Source organism: Petromyzon marinus, chromosome 62 (genome assembly GCF_048934315.1).
Source record: "Petromyzon marinus isolate PM22_M1 ecotype Great Lakes invasive population chromosome 62, UKy_Petmar_22M1.pri1.0, whole genome shotgun sequence".
Classification (NCBI taxonomy): Eukaryota; Metazoa; Chordata; class Hyperoartia; order Petromyzontiformes; family Petromyzontidae; genus Petromyzon; species Petromyzon marinus.
Genome location: NC_133728.1, coordinates 10,446,140 through 10,465,741, shown reverse-complemented (window position 1 = coordinate 10,465,741; position 19,602 = coordinate 10,446,140). Strand labels below are relative to the sequence as shown.

Here is a 19,602-nt window from a genome sequence, read left to right as displayed (position 1 = left end):
CGGACATGGTTTTATTCACCTGTCGCGCTTGAAGTAATTTGTGTTACCATATGATGCGTCATCCCCCATCCGAGAGCGGCCTGTATTGGATGTGTCCGACGAACCTGTGGGGAGGTCACAAGTGCGCGTGTCCCAGAGATCTGCCCCCCGTGTGCCTGCAGGATCGCCCTTTTTGGGCAGGGTTACCGACCGGACGCCGATTGAACGGCCACAGATCCGGACCAATGGCCGTCTCGACCGTGAACGACGGACAGCCCCGCCAGCTGAGTGTCGCTGGGACAGGGATGGGCGCAGGGTGGAGCCCAGGAGCGCCCCTCGTTGGCGAGACGGGCGAGGCCCTCCCTTACCGCAGGGTATCCTGTGCAGGGGAGATGGACCGGCAGCGGGAACCCGTTCCAGGAGGAATACAATACATTGACTTTGGGGGTTGGGAATTCTGTATAAAGGTGTTGTGTGCGTGTCGTTGCGTGATTGTACAAAATGGTTGTATATTGCAAATGCGTTATGTATATATGTTGTCATCGTTCCGTCCGCTTCACTCCACTACTCCAATTCGAGTATATCGTAGCCGGGTACAGCTAGGTTCTTTCATCACGGGGAGGGGGTGATGTAGTGGAGTAAACAATACGCATAGGAATTGGCCATATACAGTACATACAGACAGACAAGGAGAACGGGTCACATGAGGTCGAACAGGTGGTCGAGTCGCGGGTGGCGTAAACAACCCGAAGTAATTAAGGGAGTCGTGGCACGAGGGCTGTGATTGGTCGAGAGGCTGTTAGTGTTAAGTGGTGGCGTCTGGATGTCTGATGGAGGGGACAGGTGCCAGCTGGCGGAAAACGGCCAGCAAGCCACGTGGCAATTAATTAGGGCTAATGCGAAAGGGGATAAAACGTGAGGTGGTTTGAACGGAGGGCAGTTGCTGCTGGGGAGTTGTTGTTGGAGAGTTGTTGCTGGGCAGTTGTTGGCGAGAGGTGAAGAGATACGAAGAAGACAGCTGGAAATGTTAGGGAACAATAGATAGAGAGCCGGACCCCAAAGACAGTAAATAGTGATAGGGAGAGTCAGCGTTAGCGGAGATAGATGGAGTCACTGTGTGTGAATAGATAGATGGAGTCACTGTGTGTGAATAGACAGACAGGATACTGTGCGTGAATAGATAGAAGAAGAACTACTGTGTGTGGAAGGGAAGTCACTGCGTGTGAAGAGATAGCGGCGATACTGTGTGTGTGAGGAGATAGAAGACGAACCACTGTGTGTGGAAGGAAAGTCACTGCGTGTGAAGAGATAGCGGCGATACTGTGTGTGAGGAGATAGAAGACGAACCACTGTGTGTGGAAGGGAAGACACTGTGTGTGTAGAGATAGAGGAAGGAACACTATGTGGAAGGGGATGCACGGACGATGCTTAAGTAAATCGGAGTGTCCGAGTTGGCGGAGCATGGAGAGAATTACTGTGTGTACGGAACGATGGAATAAAAGTGACGGCGGAAAAAGAGACGGTTGTCGTCCGCGTGAATTCACGGCACTACTAAACAAAGGAAGACGTGGATACCTAATGCACAAGTGGACAACACAATTTCTCCTGTGTGTGACTGAGCTATGACCACCAAACCAGCCTTGCATGAGCACCCGGTGTGGTGCGTGAAGTTCAACACTGGGGGAGATAGCAAGGCAGCCACGCGTGGTTCTGGCCACACCGTTCCCCTTATGTGCCATGCCGGCCTTAATATGTGCTTGCGAACAGCACTTTCCCAACAGCCTGCCGTAGGCTTCGCGGGGGAGATTTTTTTCTCTTGCATTCAAAATACACTAGATATGTAGAGTGTCCAATTGCAACCACATTCGCCACTAAGTGGCGGTGACGTCACCGCGGCACTTGTGCCAGGCTATGTGCACGTTAAGGTCGCGTGGAATGTCGAACGCCCGCCGGCAGGAGGTCACGGGACAGACCAAAGTGCCATGGCAGTGGGATGTATAATGGGGGGAGAAAACAGGTGTACTGTATTTAACCAATTAGCACCTGGGTCTGTCTCATGAGCCCCTGCCAACAGCAAGCCCTCCCGTACCTTCACATCAGCCTCATCAGTGCGCTGTCTCAAACACTGGCACTGCCGGCCAGACTCGGTGCTCGCCGCACCACCCTCTCTCGTGCGCTGTGCGAGCGCACTGAGGGAGATGGTGGCGTGCTTGTTGCTAGCAGCACTTTCTCCAACAGCTTGAATAATAGCTACCTATGCAGGGGCGGGGATCTTTGTCTTTACGTATGTGTGTGTAACACTATTGTCTGCGCTACGAGTCCGGCGACCCGAGTTCTATTCCCGCTCATGGCCAACACCAGTGATGGATTGTCTAAAACTAAACTAAACGTTTTATTTTACCAGATAAGGCCCACCGAGCTATTTAGCTCTTTTTCAGAAGCAACTTGGCCACAAACGATAGCTCAACGAAGTGGCTTATCACGTGGAAATCCATAGTAGCCAATTACTCTAAACGCATGTTTCTAAATGTGGAGGGAAAAAGTGGTGGACTCGGAGAAAAATCCATGCGAACACCGGGAGAACATGCAAACTCCAAATATATAGGTGTCAGGATCGCGATCAAACCCACGGCCTCCTGAAATACCAGGCGAGGGAGATGACATCTCGCCGCCACAGTGCCTCATTACCTGAACCGGTTCTACGCTTCCTCTAGTTCGACTTGGCATCAAATGAGTACCTGTTGTGGTGTGTAAACGTCATCACTGGGGAGACAAAGGAGGCTGGACGTGGTGTTGGCCACCCAACCTCTTGTGTTCTGTGCTGGCCTTGCTAGATACTCTCTAACATAACTTGTCCAAACAGTCTGTTACAAGGCTATATGGGGGATCTTTGTATGTCTATGCAGTGGTTAGTGTGTGGAGCGGTGGCACAGTGGTTAGTGCCCTGCGTGACAAACCCGGCGACCCAAGATCTATTCCTGTTCACGACCAATAACAAAGTGACGAATATTTGAACCGGTCATTGGCCTCCCCTAGGTTTTTTCAGCCTTCAGTGAGTACTGGTGCGGTGTGTAAACATTACCACTGGGGAGACAAAGGTGGCCGGGTATGTTGCACTTTCCCTGACACTTTGCTGAAGGCTACGTGGAGGATCTTTTGAGTTTCAGAGTGAGTGTGTGAGTGGGAGTTTGTATGTTCCCCCCCTGCTCTGCAGAGTGAGTGTGCGAGTGAGAGTTTGAGTGTTCTCCCCCTGCCCTGCAGAGTGAATGTGTGAGTGTGTATGTTCTCCCCCTGTTTGTAACATCCCGTATTGCCCGTGTGTGTGCGTGCAGCAGAAATGGAGGACATGCCGTATTGTGAGGCCAAGAGATTCCGTCCGGAAAACAAGGAAAACGACAGCAGGTGATTTTTCTTTTGGCTCGCGAGTTCCCCGTGCGTCCGTGGTGGACGGACGAATGAGAGCCGTGTCTTGTCACGTGGCGGCTGGTAATTCCTGCCCCTTGCTGATGGACAAATAGGACTTGCCACAAATGAAGCACTATACCTTGACGCCGATTTCAGATGCGCTTCTGCGGATGTCCGGATCGCCCTTCGGCACCGAACATAACCAACCCTGCTAATCGGAAGTACGGAGGAAGGACAACAAACTGAACGGAAAAAGCAGTTCTAAAGAAATTAGTTTTCAATCGGAAGGAAGAGCGATGCAGACGCTAGCAGGAGCGCATCTGGAAAGCGCGCGATGCGGTGACCGTCTTTGTCCGACGGCTAGCCAAAAGCCGCTTTGAGGATGACCGGGGTTCGCGTGATGGTTTGTGCTCCTTGAAGAGCTCAGCGAGGTATTGCGGTTAATTTGTGCAAAGCACTTTGTGTGTGATTTATCACGACCTTTGGCTCAGAACTACTTGAAAGACTGGTGCGCGCGATATGATTGTAAACACAGCGATGTTGAATTTTGGAGTTATTAAAGAATACGTTTACATAGTGGAAGCCTGCACAACCAGGCCCCATTTGTTTCTATGCGATGACACTTGGGGCACTTCTCAGCCGTATTCAACTTCGAAGTTCTGTGTGCCTAAATGGGAGTCCTCTCTTGAATGTGAAAAAATAATGGCCTTAACCTAACCCCAACATTTATACTAACCTAACCCTTAACCCTAACTAACCCTATAACTAACCCTGACGAGTCACAGCAGCGTTTCGACATCGAGTGTTTCCGTGTATATATTCACCCCTTTTAGTGGCTGATTAGTGCGGCTGAAGATGCTGCGTGCAGTGATGGATCATGATCGTTTGCAGGGACGCTGCAATGTGGTGACGGGCCTCGCATGTTTTCCGCGGGCCGTTCAACGTGAAGCCGTAGGCCGTAGGCTCGCCACCACCACTATCCCACCCCGAGTTTATCACCAAGAGAGAGAGAGTCCAGAGAGACCAGCAGGTTTTCGCCCTCGCCAAAGGAGAGCTGAGTCTAACTGCAAATGTGTCTCTCGCGCTGTCTCCATGAGACTGGATTGACAGTGGCTCACGATCGCATTCCTCAGTAATGCTGACCCTGAAAGGGAAAATAAATATAGAATGGTTGGTGTTTCACATATCTGTGGTAGGGTAGCACAGTAGTAACACTTGTGCCTCACAGCAAGTGGTGCTTGGATTGAATTCCCAACTTTGGCGCCTCTCTACATGGAGTTTGCATGTTCTCCCCCTGCTCTGCAGAGTGAGTGCCCCGGTGGCAAAATGTTAACTACCTCGCCTGGTATACAGGAGACCGTGGGTTCGATCCTGTTCCTGACGCTTCCTGTATATGTGGAGTTTGCGTGTCTCTCTTTCCGCGTGGTCGCAGGGATTTTTCTCCGGGTCCCTCCGGTTTTCCCTCCACATTTAGAATCAACGTCACGCGTTTTAGAGTATTTGGCTGTTGCTATGCATTCCCACACGATAAGCCACTTTGTTGAGCTGTAATTTGTGATAGCCAGGTTTGCTTCTGAAAAAGAGCTACATAGCTCAGTGGGCCTTACCTGGTAAAACAAAAATATCCATGAAAGAGGTTTGTTAGTTAGAGCCCGAAAATATAAATGTTTAGTTAAACTTGTCACCACCCGACACAGCCGTATAGTAAGGTTTGTCACGTAAACAAAACCTGCCAATTCGCTACTAGTTCAGCACACCGTTGTGTTGGAGAGTAAACCCATTGCAACATCTACAATTGGAGTACTCGAATTGTAAATGTTGTGACCCGGTTACCACCAAGGCTGAGTGTGAGAGTCGTGTGTGACTTGGTTACTACCAAGGCTGAGTGTGAGAGTCGTGTGTGACTTGGTCACCACCAAGGCTTAGTGTGAGAGTCGTGTGTGACTTGGTCACCACCAAGGCTGAGTGTGAGAGTCGTGTGTGACTTGGTCACCACCAAGGCTGAGTGTGAGAGTCCTGTGTGTCTTGGTCACTACCAAGGCTGAGTGTGAGAGTCCTGTGTGACTTGGTCACCATCAGGGCTGAGTGTGAGAGTCCTGTGTGACTTGGTCACTACCAAGGCTGAGTGTGAGAGTCCTGTGTGACTTGATCACCATCTGGGCTGAGTGTGAGAGTCCTGTGTGACTTGGTCACTACCAAGGCTGAGTGTGAGAGTCGTGTGTGTCTTGGTCACCACCAAGGCTGAGTGTGAGAGTCGTGTGTGACTTGGTCACCACCAAGGCTGAGTGTGAGAGTCGTGTGTGGCTTGGTCACCACCAAGGCTGAGTGTGAGAGTCGTGTGTGACTTGGTCACCACCAAGGCTGAGTGTGAGAGTCCTGTGTGACTTGGTCACCACCAAGGCTGAGTGTGAGAGTCCTGTGTGACTTCGTCACTACCAAGGCTGAGTGTGAGAGTCCTGTGTGACTTGGTCACCACCAAGGCTGAGTGTGAGTGTCGTGTGTGACTTGGTCACCATCAAGGCTGAGTGTGAGAGTCGTGTGTGACTTGGTCACCACCAAGGCTGAGTGTGAGAGTCCTGTGTGACTTGGTCACCACCAAGGCTGAGTGTGAGAGTCCTGTGTGACTTGGTTACCACCAAGGCTAAGTGTGAGAGTCGTGTGTGACTTGGTCACCATCAAGGCTGAGTGTGAGAGACGTGTGTGACTTGGTTACTACCAAGGCTGAGTGTGAGAGTCGTGTGTGACTTGGTCACCACCAAGGATGAGTGAGAGAGTCGTGTGTGACTTGGTCACCATCAAGGCTAAGTGTGAGAGTCCTGTGTGACTTGGTCACTACCAAGGCTGAGTGTGAGAGTCGTGTGTGACTTGGTCACCATCAAGGCTGAGTGTGAGAGTCGTGTGTGACTTGGTCACCACCAAGGCTGAGTGTGAGAGTCCTGTGTGACTTGGTCACCATCAAGGCTGAGTGTGAGAGTCGTGTGTGACTTGGTCACCACTAAGGCTGAGTGTGAGAGTCCTGTGTGACTTGGTCACTACCAAGGCTGAGTGTGAGAGTCGTGTGTGACTTGGTCACCACCAAGGCTGAGTGTGAGAGTCGTGTGTGACTTGGTCACCACCAAGGCTAAGTGTGAGAGTCCTGTGTGACTTGGTCACTACCAAGGCTGAGTGTGAGCGTCGTGTGTGACTTGGTCACCACTAAGGCTGAGTGTGAGAGTCCTGTGTGACTTGGTCACCACCAAGGCTGAGTGTGAGAGTCGTGTGTGACTTGGTCACCACCAAGGCTGAGTGTGAGAGTCCTGTGTGACTTGGTCACTACCAAGGCTGAGTGTGAGAGTCCTGTGTGACTTGGTCACCACCAAGGCTGAGTGTGAGTGTCCTGTGTGACTTGGTCACTACCAAGGCTGAGTGTGAGAGTCCTGTGTGACTTGGTCACCACCAAGGCTGAGTGTGAGAGTCCTGTGTGACTTGGTCACCACCAAGGCTGAGTGTGAGAGTCCTGTGTGACTTGGTTACCACCAAGGCTGAGTGTGAGAGTCCTGTGTGACTTGGTCACCATCAAGGCTGAGTGTGAGGGTCGTGTGTGACTTGGTCACCACCAAGGCTGAGTGTGAGAGTCCTGTGTGACTTGGTCACCATCAAGGCTGAGTGTGAGGGTCGTGTGTGACTTGGTCACCACCAAGGCTCAATGTGAGAGTCCTGTGTGACTTGGTCACCATCAAGGCTGAGTGTGAGAGTCGTGTGTGACTTGGTCACCACCAAGGCTGAGTGTGAGAGTCCTGTGTGACTTGGTCACCACCAAGGCTGAGTGTGAGAGTCCTGTGTGACTTGGTCACCATCAAGGCTGAGTGTGAGAGTCGTGTGTGACTTGGTCACCATCAAGGCTGAGTGTGAGAGTCCTGTGTGACTTGGTTACTACCAAGGCTGAGTGTGAGAGTCCTGTGTGACTTGGTCACCATCAAGGCTGAGTGTGAGAGTCGTGTGTGACTTGGTCACCACCAAGGCTGAGTGTGAGAGTCCTGTGTGACTTGGTCACCATCAAGGCTAAGTGTGAGTCGTGTGTGACTTGGTCACCATCAAGGCTGAGTGTGAGAGTCCTGTGTGACTTGGTCACCATCAAGGCTGAGTGTGAGAGTCGTGTGTGACTTGGTCACCATCAGGGCTGAGTGTGAGAGTTGTGTGTGACTTGGTCACCACCAAGGCTGAGTGTGAGGGTCCTGTGTGACTTGGTCACCACCAAGGCTGAGTGTGAGAGTCCTGTGTGACTTGGTCACCATCAAGGCTGAGTGTGAGAGTCGTGTGTGACTTGGTCACCACCAAGGCTGAGTGTGAGAGTCGTGTGTGACTTGGTCACCACCAAGGCTGAGTGTGAGAGTCCTGTGTGACTTGGTCACCACCAAGGCTGAGTGTGAGAGTCCTGTGTGACTTGGTCACCACCAAGGCTGAGTGAGAGAGTCCTGTGTGACTTGGTCACTACCAAGACTGAGTGTGAGAGTCGTGTGTGACTTGGTCGCCACCAAGGCTGAGTGTGAGAGTCGTGTGTGACTTGGTCACCATCAAGGCTAAGTGTGAGAGTCCTGTGTGACTTGGTCACCACCAAGGCTGAGTGTGAGAGACCTGTGTGACTTGGTCACTACCAAGGCTGAGTGTGAGAGTCCTGTGTGACTTGGTCACCATCAAGGCTGAGTGTGAGAGTCGTGTGTGACTTGGTCACCACCAAGGCTGAGTGTGAGAATCCTGTGTGACTTGGTTACTACCAAGGCTGAGTGTGAGAGTCGTGTGTGACTTGGTCACCACCAAGGCTGAGTGTGAGAGTCCTGTGTGACTTGGTCACCACCAAGGCTGAGTGTGAGAGTCCTGTGTGACTTGGTCACCATCAAGGCTGAGTGTGAGAGTCGTGTGTGACTTGGTCACCATCAAGGCTGAGTGTGAGAGTCCTGTGTGACTTGGTTACTACCAAGGCTGAGTGTGAGAGTCCTGTGTGACTTGGTCACCATCAAGGCTGAGTGTGAGAGTCGTGTGTGACTTGGTCACCACCAAGGCTGAGTGTGAGAGTCCTGTGTGACTTGGTCACCATCAAGGCTAAGTGTGAGTCGTGTGTGACTTGGTCACCATCAAGGCTGAGTGTGAGAGTCCTGTGTGACTTGGTCACCATCAAGGCTGAGTGTGAGAGTCGTGTGTGACTTGGTCACCATCAGGGCTGAGTGTGAGAGTTGTGTGTGACTTGGTCACCACCAAGGCTGAGTGTGAGAGTCCTGTGTGACTTGGTCACCACCAAGGCTGAGTGTGAGAGTCCTGTGTGACTTGGTCACCATCAAGGCTGAATGTGAGAGTCGTGTGTGACTTGGTCACCACCAAGGCTGAGTGTGAGAGTCGTGTGTGACTTGGTCACCACCAAGGCTGAGTGTGAGAGTCCTGTGTGACTTGGTCACCACCAAGGCTGAGTGTGAGAGTCCTGTGTGACTTGGTCACCACCAAGGCTGAGTGAGAGAGTCCTGTGTGACTTGGTCACTACCAAGACTGAGTGTGAGAGTCGTGTGTGACTTGGTCGCCACCAAGGCTGAGTGTGAGAGTCGTGTGTGACTTGGTCACCATCAAGGCTAAGTGTGAGAGTCCTGTGTGACTTGGTCACCACCAAGGCTGAGTGTGAGAGACCTGTGTGACTTGGTCACTACCAAGGCTGAGTGTGAGAGTCCTGTGTGACTTGGTCACCATCAAGGCTGAGTGTGAGAGTCGTGTGTGACTTGGTCACCACCAAGGCTGAGTGTGAGAATCCTGTGTGACTTGGTTACTACCAAGGCTGAGTGTGAGAGTCGTGTGTGACTTGGTCACCACCAAGGCTGAGTGTGAGAGTCCTGTGTGACTTGGTCACCATCAAGGCTGAGTGTGAGAGTCCTGTGTGACTTGGTCACTACCAAAGCTGAGTGTGAGAGTCCTGTGTGACTTGGTCACCACCAAGGCTGAGTGTGAGAGTCGTGTGTGACTTGGTCACCACCAAGGCTGAGTGTGAGAGTCCTGTGTGACTTGGTCACCACCAAGGCTGAGTGTGAGAGTCCTGTATGACTTGGTTACCACCAAGGCTGAGTGTGAGAGTCGTGTGTGACTTGGTTACCACCAAGGCTGAGTGTGAGAGTCGTGTGTGACTTGGTCACCACCAAGGCTGAGTGTGAGAGTCGTGTGTGACTTGGTCACCACCAAGGCTGAGTGTGAGAGTCCTGTGTGACTTGGTCACCACCAAGGCTGAGTGTGAGAGTCTTGTATGACTTGGTTACCACCAAGGCTGAGTGTGAGAGTCGTGTGTGACTTGGTTACCACCAAGGCTGAGTGTGAGTGTCCTGTGTGACTTGGTCACCACCAAGGCTGAGTGAGAGAGTCCTGTGTGACTTGGTCACTACCAAGACTGAGTGTGAGAGTCGTGTGTGACTTGGTCGCCACCAAGGCTGAGTGTGAGAGTCGTGTGTGACTTGGTCACCATCAAGGCTAAGTGTGAGAGTCCTGTGTGACTTGGTCACCACCAAGGCTGAGTGTGAGAGTCCTGTGTGACTTGGTCACCACCAAGGCTGAGTGAGAGAGTCCTGTGTGACTTGGTCACTACCAAGACTGAGTGTGAGAGTCGTGTGTGACTTGGTCGCCACCAAGGCTGAGTGTGAGAGTCGTGTGTGACTTGGTCACCATCAAGGCTAAGTGTGAGAGTCGTGTGTGACTTGGGTACCACCAAGGCTGAGTGTGAGAGTCCTGTGTGACTTGGTCACCACCAAGGCTGAGTGTGAGAGTCGTGTGTGACTTGGTTACTACCAAGGCTGAGTGTGAGGGTCCTGTGTGACTTGGTCACCACCAAGGCTGAGTGTGAGAGTCCTGTGTGACTTGGTCACTACCAAGGCTGAGTGTGAGAGTCCTGTGTGACTTGGTCACCATCAAGGCTGAATGTGAGAGTCGTGTGTGACTTGGTCACCACCAAGGCTGAGTGTGAGAGTCGTGTGTGACTTGGTCACCACCAAGGCTGAGTGTGAGAGTCCTGTGTGACTTGGTCACCACCAAGGCTGAGTGTGAGAGTCCTGTGTGACTTGGTCACCACCAAGGCTGAGTGAGAGAGTCCTGTGTGACTTGGTCACTACCAAGACTGAGTGTGAGAGTCGTGTGTGACTTGGTCGCCACCAAGGCTGAGTGTGAGAGTCGTGTGTGACTTGGTCACCACCAAGGCTGAGTGTGAGAGACCTGTGTGACTTGGTCACTACCAAGGCTGAGTGTGAGAGTCCTGTGTGACTTGGTCACCATCAAGGCTGAGTGTGAGAGTCGTGTGTGACTTGGTCACCACCAAGGCTGAGTGTGAGAATCCTGTGTGACTTGGTTACTACCAAGGCTGAGTGTGAGAGTCGTGTGTGACTTGGTCACCACCAAGGCTGAGTGTGAGAGTCCTGTGTGACTTGGTCACCATCAAGGCTGAGTGTGAGAGTCGTGTGTGACTTGGTCACCACCAAGGCTGAGTGTGAGAATCCTGTGTGACTTGGTTACTACCAAGGCTGAGTGTGAGAGTCGTGTGTGACTTGGTCACCACCAAGGCTGAGTGTGAGAGTCCTGTGTGACTTGGTCACCATCAAGGCTGAGTGTGAGAGTCCTGTGTGACTTGGTCACTACCAAAGCTGAGTGTGAGAGTCCTGTGTGACTTGGTCACCACCAAGGCTGAGTGTGAGAGTCGTGTGTGACTTGGTCACCACCAAGGCTGAGTGTGAGAGTCCTGTGTGACTTGGTCACCACCAAGGCTGAGTGTGAGAGTCCTGTATGACTTGGTTACCACCAAGGCTGAGTGTGAGAGTCGTGTGTGACTTGGTTACCACCAAGGCTGAGTGTGAGAGTCGTGTGTGACTTGGTCACCACCAAGGCTGAGTGTGAGAGTCGTGTGTGACTTGGTCACCACCAAGGCTGAGTGTGAGAGTCCTGTGTGACTTGGTCACCACCAAGGCTGAGTGTGAGAGTCTTGTATGACTTGGTTACCACCAAGGCTGAGTGTGAGAGTCGTGTGTGACTTGGTTACCACCAAGGCTGAGTGTGAGAGTCCTGTGTGACTTGGTCACCACCAAGGCTGAGTGAGAGAGTCCTGTGTGACTTGGTCACTACCAAGACTGAGTGTGAGAGTCGTGTGTGACTTGGTCGCCACCAAGGCTGAGTGTGAGAGTCGTGTGTGACTTGGTCACCATCAAGGCTAAGTGTGAGAGTCCTGTGTGACTTGGTCACCACCAAGGCTGAGTGTGAGAGTCCTGTGTGACTTGGTCACCACCAAGGCTGAGTGAGAGAGTCCTGTGTGACTTGGTCACTACCAAGACTGAGTGTGAGAGTCGTGTGTGACTTGGTCGCCACCAAGGCTGAGTGTGAGAGTCGTGTGTGACTTGGTCACCATCAAGGCTAAGTGTGAGAGTCGTGTGTGACTTGGGTACCACCAAGGCTGAGTGTGAGAGTCCTGTGTGACTTGGTCACCACCAAGGCTGAGTGTGAGAGTCGTGTGTGACTTGGTTACTACCAAGGCTGAGTGTGAGGGTCCTGTGTGACTTGGTCACCACCAAGGCTGAGTGTGAGAGTCCTGTGTGACTTGGTCACTACCAAGGCTGAGTGTGAGAGTCCTGTGTGACTTGGTCACCATCAAGGCTGAGTGTGAGAGTCCTGTGTGACTTGGTCACCACCAAGGCTGAGTGTGAGAGTCGTGTGTGACTTGGTCACCACCAAGGCTAAGTGTGAGAGTCCTGTGTGACTTGGTTACTACCAAGGCTGAGTGTGAGAGTCCTGTGTGACTTGGTCACCATCAAGGCTGAGTGTGAGAGTCCTGTGTGACTTGGTCACCACCAAGGCTGAGTGTGAGAGTCGTGTGTGACTTGGTCACCACCAAGGCTAAGTGTGAGAGTCCTGTGTGACTTGGTTACTACCAAGGCTGAGTGTGAGAGTCCTGTGTGACTTGGTCACCACCAAGGCTGAGTGTGAGAGTCGTGTGTGACTTGGTTACTACCAAGGCTGAGTGTGAGGGTCCTGTGTGACTTGGTCACCACCAAGGCTGAGTGTGAGAGTCCTGTGTGACTTGGTCACTACCAAGGCTGAGTGTGAGAGTCCTGTGTGACTTGGTCACCATCAAGGCTGAGTGTGAGAGTCCTGTGTGACTTGGTCACCACCAAGGCTGAGTGTGAGAGTCGTGTGTGACTTGGTCACCACCAAGGCTAAGTGTGAGAGTCCTGTGTGACTTGGTTACTACCAAGGCTGAGTGTGAGAGTCGTGTGTGACTTGGTCACCACCAAGGCTGAGTGTGAGAGTCCTGTGTGACTTGGTCACCACCAAGGCTGAGTGTGAGAGTCCTGTGTGACTTGGTCACCACCAAGGCTGAGTGTGAGAGTCGTGTGTGACTTGGTCACCACCAAGGCTGAGTGTGAGAGTCCTGTGTGACTTGGTCACCATCAAGGCTGAGTGTGAGAGTCCTGTGTGACTTGGTCACCACCAAGGCTGAGTGTGAGAGTCCTGTGTGACTTGGTCACCACCAAGGCTGAGTGTGAGAGTCCTGTGTGACTTGGTCACCACCAAGGCTGAGTGTGAGAGTCGTGTGTGACTTGGTCACTACCAAGGCTGAGTGAGAGTCGTGTGTGACTTGGTCACCACCAAGGCTGAGTGTGAGAGTCCTGTGTGACTTGGTCACTACCAAGGCTGAGTGTGAGGATCCTGTGTGACTTGGTCACCACCAAGGCTGAGTGTGAGAGTCCTGTGTGACTTACAGTAATAGGTTTTACCCTTTTAACTGGCACAAAACTGACACCTTTATTCAAGGTATCATGTTTGCAATAACCACAACACAAGCAGTCAAAATGCAAACAAAAGAGTCTCTTTTGTTTGCATTTTGACTCTTTTGTTTGCATTTTGACTGCTTGTGTTGTGGTTATTGCAAACATGATGCCTTGAATAAAGGTGTCAGTTTTTGTGCCAATTAAAAGGGTAAAACCTATTACCATATCTTGTTACTGGCTAAGGAGGTCTCATAATATAAATCCTGTGTGACTGTGACCACCAAGTGTGAGAGTCCAAGGAGTGTGAGAGTCCAAGGACGTGCGACCCTGGGTGAGGAAGAGGGAGGCTCCTCCCGCCCCCTGCACTGGGTGTGAGATTGTGTGTTGTTTAAGGGTTGTGGTGAGTGGGGAGCGAGCTGCACGGGTCGACACAATCCCTGGGGAGGGGTGAGCGTGGTGAGGAGGGGTGAGGGGGGTGGTGTGGAGAACACCTGTGCCTGCCATCGACCCCCGCCCCCCAGTGTTGCTGCGTGCTGCATGGTGGTGAATGGGGCAGGGGGAGGAGGGAGGGGTAGGGGGGAGGGAGCTCTGTGCGCCGGTGTCGCGACGGCACTGCAGTCGGTGTACCCGCGGCGGACGGAGAGGTACGTGGCCTCCGGCAAGCCTGCCTCCGTCCTCACGTCCGTTAGTCCATCGATTCGTCGGCCCGTTCGTTCGTCCGCCCATCTGCACATTTGTCCTTTCGGTCTGTCCGCTTGGTCCATGCGTTCGTCGGCCCATTCGTCCGTCTGTTTGCCTACGTGTGTTCGTCCACTTGTTCATGTGTTGATGGATTTATCTCTTCATCTTCTCGTTCACTCTTTAATGTAATGTTCATCAGTCGAGTCGTCAGTTCGTGTTCACCTGCTGTGTTTGCATGCTGGGCAGCAGATTTGCAGTGCAGTGGTTACACTTTGGTCTCGCAGCACGAAGGGCCGGGGTTAGATTCCCAACTCGGATACCTTTCTGTGTGGCGTTTGTGTGTTCTCTCCCTGTTCTGCATGGTGTAGCGGTCAGTGCGCTGTGCTTCGTACCCTGTGAAATTAGTTCGATTGCCGCTCATGGCCAACACCAGTGACGATTATCTGAACCGGTCCTGGGCCTCCCCTAGGTCGACTCAGCCTCTAAGGAGTACCTGGTGCAGTGTGTATAAACATCGCCACTGGGGAGACAAAGGCGGCCGGGCGTTGTGCTGGCCACCCCACCCCCTGGTGTGCCGTGCCGCCCTTCAAAGGTGCTCGCTAACAGCACTTGCCCCAACAGTCTGTTAAGGCTATACGGGGGGGTCTTAATCTCTATATGTGACGAGTGATGGCGCAGCGGTCGGCGTACTTGATTCCCAGCCACGGCTGACATCGGTGGCGAGTGATATCCGAGCCAGTCCTGGGTCTCCCCGAGGTCAACTCGGCCCGGGGATGGTGCTTGCCACACCACCCCTTATTATGCTATTCTGGCGTTCAAGGGGCGCCGTAGTGGCTATGAGATGTTAACTACCTCGCTTGGTATACAGGAGGTCGTTGGTTCGATCCCAACTCTGACGCCTGCTGCTGTATATTTGGAGTTTGCGGTGTTTTTCTCTCCCCGCGGTCGCGTGGATTTTTCTCCACGTTCAGAATCAACGTCACGTGTGTTTAGAGTATTTGGCGTCTCTGAATTCCCACGTGATGACGATAAGCTACTTTGTTGAGCTGTCATTTGTCGCCAGGTCGCTTCTGAAAATGAGCTACGCAGCTCGGTGGGCATTACCTGGTAAAATAAAAAAAAATTGTTGAGTTTTTAGTTTAGCTCGCTTAACAGCACTTTCCCCAACAGTCTTGTCCTGTCCACATGGGGGATCTTTGTCTTTGTGTCGCCGGGCCAGGATGCGGGTGAGTGGGCAGGAAGGGGACGGATGTTTGCCGCTCGGGGAGAGGCTCGAGTGCGAGAAGGATCTGCTGAAGCTCACCACCCTGGTGAGTTCGCTCACCAACTCTCACCCCCACCCACCGAGGTCATCCCGGAGCCGGTCACTCAGGAGTCGGACACCCATGCCGGTCACCCACGCCAGTCTGCATAGTTAGAGTGATTGAGTGGCGTTTGTATGATCTCCCCCTGGTCTGCAGAGTGAGTGAGCAGAGTTTGTGTGATCTCCCCCTGGTCTGCAGAGTGAGTGAGCAGAGTTTGTATGATCTCCCCCTGTTCTACAGAGTGAGTGAGTGGCGTTTGTATGATCTCCCCCTGGTCTGCAGAGTGAGTGAGCAGAGTTTGTGTGATCTCCCCCTGGTCCACAGAGTGAGTGGCGTTTGTATGATCTCCCCCTGGTCTGCAGAGTGAGTGAGCAGAGTTTGTATGATCTCCCCCTGGTCTACAGAGTGAGTGAGTGGAGTTTGTATGATCTCTCCCTGTTCTACAGAGTGAGTGAGCAGAGTTTGTATGATCTCCCCCTGGTCTAGTGAGTGAGTGAGCAGAGTTTGTATGATCTCCCCCTGGTCTACAGAGTGAGTGAGTGGAGTTTGTATGATCTCTCCCTGTTCTACAGAGTGAGTGAGCAGAGTTTGTGTGATCTCCCCCTGGTCTGCAGAGTGAGTGAGCAGAGTTTGTGTGATCTCCCCATGGTCTAGTGAGTGAGTGAGCAGAGTTTGTGTGATCTCCCCCTGGTCTACAGAGTGAGTGGAGTTTGTGTGATCTCCCCCTGTTCTACAGAGTGAGTGGAGTTTGTATGACCTCCTTTTCTACAGAGTGAGTTAGTGGAGTTTGTATGATCTCCCCCTGGTCTGCAGAGTGAGTGAGCAGAGTTTGTATGATCTCCCCCTGGTCTGCAGAGTGAGTGAGCAGAGTTTGTATGATCTCCCCCTGGTCTGCAGAGTGAGTGAGCAGAGTTTGTATGATCTCCCCCTGGTCTGCAGAGTGAGTGAGTGGAGTTTGTATGATCTCCCCCTGGTCTGCAGAGTGAGTGAGCAGAGTTTGTATGATCTCCCCCTGGTCTGCAGAGTGAGTGAGCAGAGTTTGTGTGATCTCCCCCTGGTCTACAGAGTGAGTGAGCAGAGTTTGTATGATCTCCCCCTGGTCTGCAGAGTGAGTGAGCAGAGTTTGTGTGATCTCCCCCTGGTCTGCAGAGTGAGTGAGCAGAGTTTGTATGATCTCCCCCTGTTCTACAGAGTGAGTGAGTGGAGTTTGTATGATCTCCCCCTGTTCTACAGAGTGAGTGAGCAGAGTTTGTATGATCTCCCCCTGGTCTACAGAGTGAGTGAGTGGAGTTTGTGTGATCTCCCCCTGGTTTGCAGAGTGAGTGAGCAGAGTTTGTATGATCTACCCCTGGTCTACAGAGTGAGTGAGTGGAGTTTGTGTGATCTCCCCCTGTTCTACAGAGTGAGTGAGTGGGGTTTGTATGGTTTCCCCCTGTTTTACAGAGTGTGATTGAGTGAGTAGAGTTTGTATGTTTTCTCTCTGTTTTGCATGGGTTTGCTCCGGGTTCTCCGGTCTCCTCCCATAGCTAAAAAAACCCAAATGCAACTGGTATTAGCCCAAACAACATTCCAAAGCTGAAAAATTGCCTGCAATAACTTAATTGGGATTAGACCCAGCAGCAACAGCAACATCGCTCCCTACTGCAACAACTGACTCGGGCGCCTTTCTTCGAGGCATTTGTACATTCTCCCACTATTCTACAGAGTGCGATTGTGTCAGTGTGCGCATGTGAGACTGTCTAAGTTTACACGTTTCTCCCACTGTCCTGCATGAGTTTCCTCCCCAGTTTCCTCCCCATAGCTAAAAAAAAAAATACCCATACAATGTAACCGGCACCGACCCTCCTGCAACAGAGTCTTGATCCTCTGCTTTGTGTGTTTAGCTTGTTGCCCTTCCCCCCCACCCCACCCCCGCACCTCTGATTTAGCGCGGTTGTACTACGTACGGTGCGAAAGAAGTTCAACATACGTCACACGCCCTGTATGAGAGAACCCCCTGGTGTAATAGTGGCAGTGCTTGCCTCTATGTGTTGCGCCCTATGCAACGTTCGTGAAACGTACGACACTGGGTGGTGAGGCTCTCCTGGCTAAAACGCAAGGGAGATTGCCAATGACGTTGTGAGGGTGGCCGCTACTGCAGCATGCCATGTGCACTACACTGCTATACAATACGCAACTACATTAAATTTGAACTCATTTCTTTAGAATCGCCTTTCGTGTGCTAGTCTGTTGTGCTTCCCCCATCCCCTGCCACGCCTCCGATTTGCGCGGTTGTGCTACGCGCTGGTGCGGAAGAAGTCCGGCGTACACGCGTACGTGCGACACTTGCCGGTGAGACTTTCCTGGCTTGGACGCAAGCCGAGCGGCACATTATTATTTTGCGAGCGCGCCGCTTCTCGCGGAGCGGGGGCGCGCGCTCGTGTCGCGTCGAGCAACGATCGATGGGAGAGTCGTCGGCCCCCCCCACCCGTCAGTGGCGCCGCGTTGGAAGCGGAGCGGCGGCGTTCCACTGTGCACGGGGCGCTGAGGTGTTGAGCGAGAGTGAAAACCCATTTCTTTTAGAGCCGCTTCTCTGAGCGTTAGTTTGCTGAACTTCCGCCCCCTTCCCCCGCCGTGCCTCCGATGATCACGGTTGTGTTACGTACGGTGCGAAAGAAGTTCCACGTACTTACATACACGCACACATGGTGGGTGGGGGGGGGGGGGGGGGGGGAGAGGGGGTGGTATGGAAGGGGCGAGCCGGTCTCACACACCCATGCCCGCTCCGACAATGGCCACATTAAGTATTGATGCGGCGCAGGTGCGCACGAGGAGGAGGAGGAGGAGGACGTCGCTGTGCAGATGTTGCCTGGCACTCGAGTCACTCCAGGAGAGCGAGTCGCAGCACTCGCATCTGCATTATCATCGCCATCGATCTACAGTCTCATCGTTGATGTCGCGATCGACCCACCGCTATGGCGATAGACCTCCCTTCCCAAGCGGTTGCCACCTCTCACTTTAAAACGATTTAAAGACTTATTTTGCCAGGTAAGGCTCCACTGAGGGGCCCGGTCGCTGTTTTTCAGAAGCCACAAAATGATAGCTCAACGAAAAGTGGCTCACCATCACGTGTAAATTGATAGTAGCCAAACACTCCAAACGCACGTTGATTCGAAATATGGAGGGAAAAACCGTAGGGCCCGGAGAAAAATCAACGCGACCAGTTAGAGAGACACAGAAAACTCCAAAAATACAGCAGGTGTCAGGGTCGGGCTTGAACCCACGACCTCCTGTGTACCAGGCAAGGTAGTTAACATTTCGCCACCATGGTCATGCAACAATCAGTCCACCAATGAGTTTCATACATCAAACTCGGTTCGTGGGTTCATAGCGCAGTTGCGCTAACCCCTGCGGCGCCACTGCACTCCCATATAAAGCTCGTCGTTATCGGCCATGGTGTGTCCGCTCCTGGACAAAGGCCTTCCCAAGTTACCGCCACCCTATATATGCATGCGTGTTGAACTTCTTTCGCACCTTACTTGGCCAACTGAGGGCGGGGGGGGGGGGGGGGGCGTGCTGAATAATGCCTCGGCAGGGCGAGGCCAGAGGTAACGCTGGTGCAGGCCTCGTAGTAGCGGTTCTGACATGCAAAGAGATTGTCCGACCTGACTGACGCTCGTGTGGTCCTCCCCCCCCCCACCCCCCCCCGGGCAGCTGCTGTCTGCAAGCTCCTACGAGGAGCGGCGGCTCATCCGCGCTGCCATCCGCAAGCAGTGCCATGACGAGATGCCCGCAACAGGTGCACCTACCTCCACCACCTCGCACAACGTCCCATCGGAATCCTTAACACAATGATAATCTCAAGCGGTGCTTCTCAAGGTGTGGTCACCCGGACCGCCACATCTCATTGGAATCCGTACTACAACAATAATCTAGTGCGGTGGTTCTGCAGGTGTGGTGCACAGACCACCACGTCCCATCAGAATTCGTAACTACAACGATAATCTACTGCATTGGTTCTCAGGGTGTGGTGCACGGAACATCACGTCCCATCCGAATCTGTAATCACAGCGATAATCTAGAGCGGTGGTCCTCAAGGTGTGGTCCGCTGGAACCACCACGTCCCAATGGAATCCGTAATCACAGTGATAATGTAGAGCGGTGGTTCTCAAGGTGTGGTCCGCTGGAACCACCACGTCCCAATGGAATTCGTAATCACAGCGATAATCTAGAGCGGTGGTTCTCAAGGTGTGGTCCGCTGGAACCACCATGTCCCAATGGAATCTGTAATCACAGCGATAATCTAGAGCCGTGGTCCTCAAGGTGTGGTCCCCTGGAACCACCACGTCCCAATGGAATCCGTAATCACAGTGATAATGTAGAGCGGTGGTTCTCAAGGTGTGGTCCCCTGGAACCACCACGTCCCAATGGAATCTGTAATCACAGCGATAATCTAGAGCGGTGGTTCTCAAAGTGTGGTCAGCCGGTACCACCGGTGGGCT

General features: G+C 52.7%; 1 protein-coding gene across 1 annotated transcript in view; it reads left to right on the top strand.

Moving 5' to 3' along the window:
- Positions 1 to 19,602, top strand: part of LOC116955863 (uncharacterized) — a 51,649-nt gene that overhangs the window by 7,315 nt on the left and 24,732 nt on the right. The window contains exons 2-4 of the mRNA XM_076053763.1: positions 3,315 to 3,381; positions 15,037 to 15,127; positions 18,815 to 18,899. Coding sequence (XP_075909878.1) covers positions 3,317 to 3,381; positions 15,037 to 15,127; positions 18,815 to 18,899 — 241 coding nt within the window. The 5' untranslated portion in view covers positions 3,315 to 3,316. The remainder of the gene's footprint in view (positions 1 to 3,314; positions 3,382 to 15,036; positions 15,128 to 18,814; positions 18,900 to 19,602) is intronic.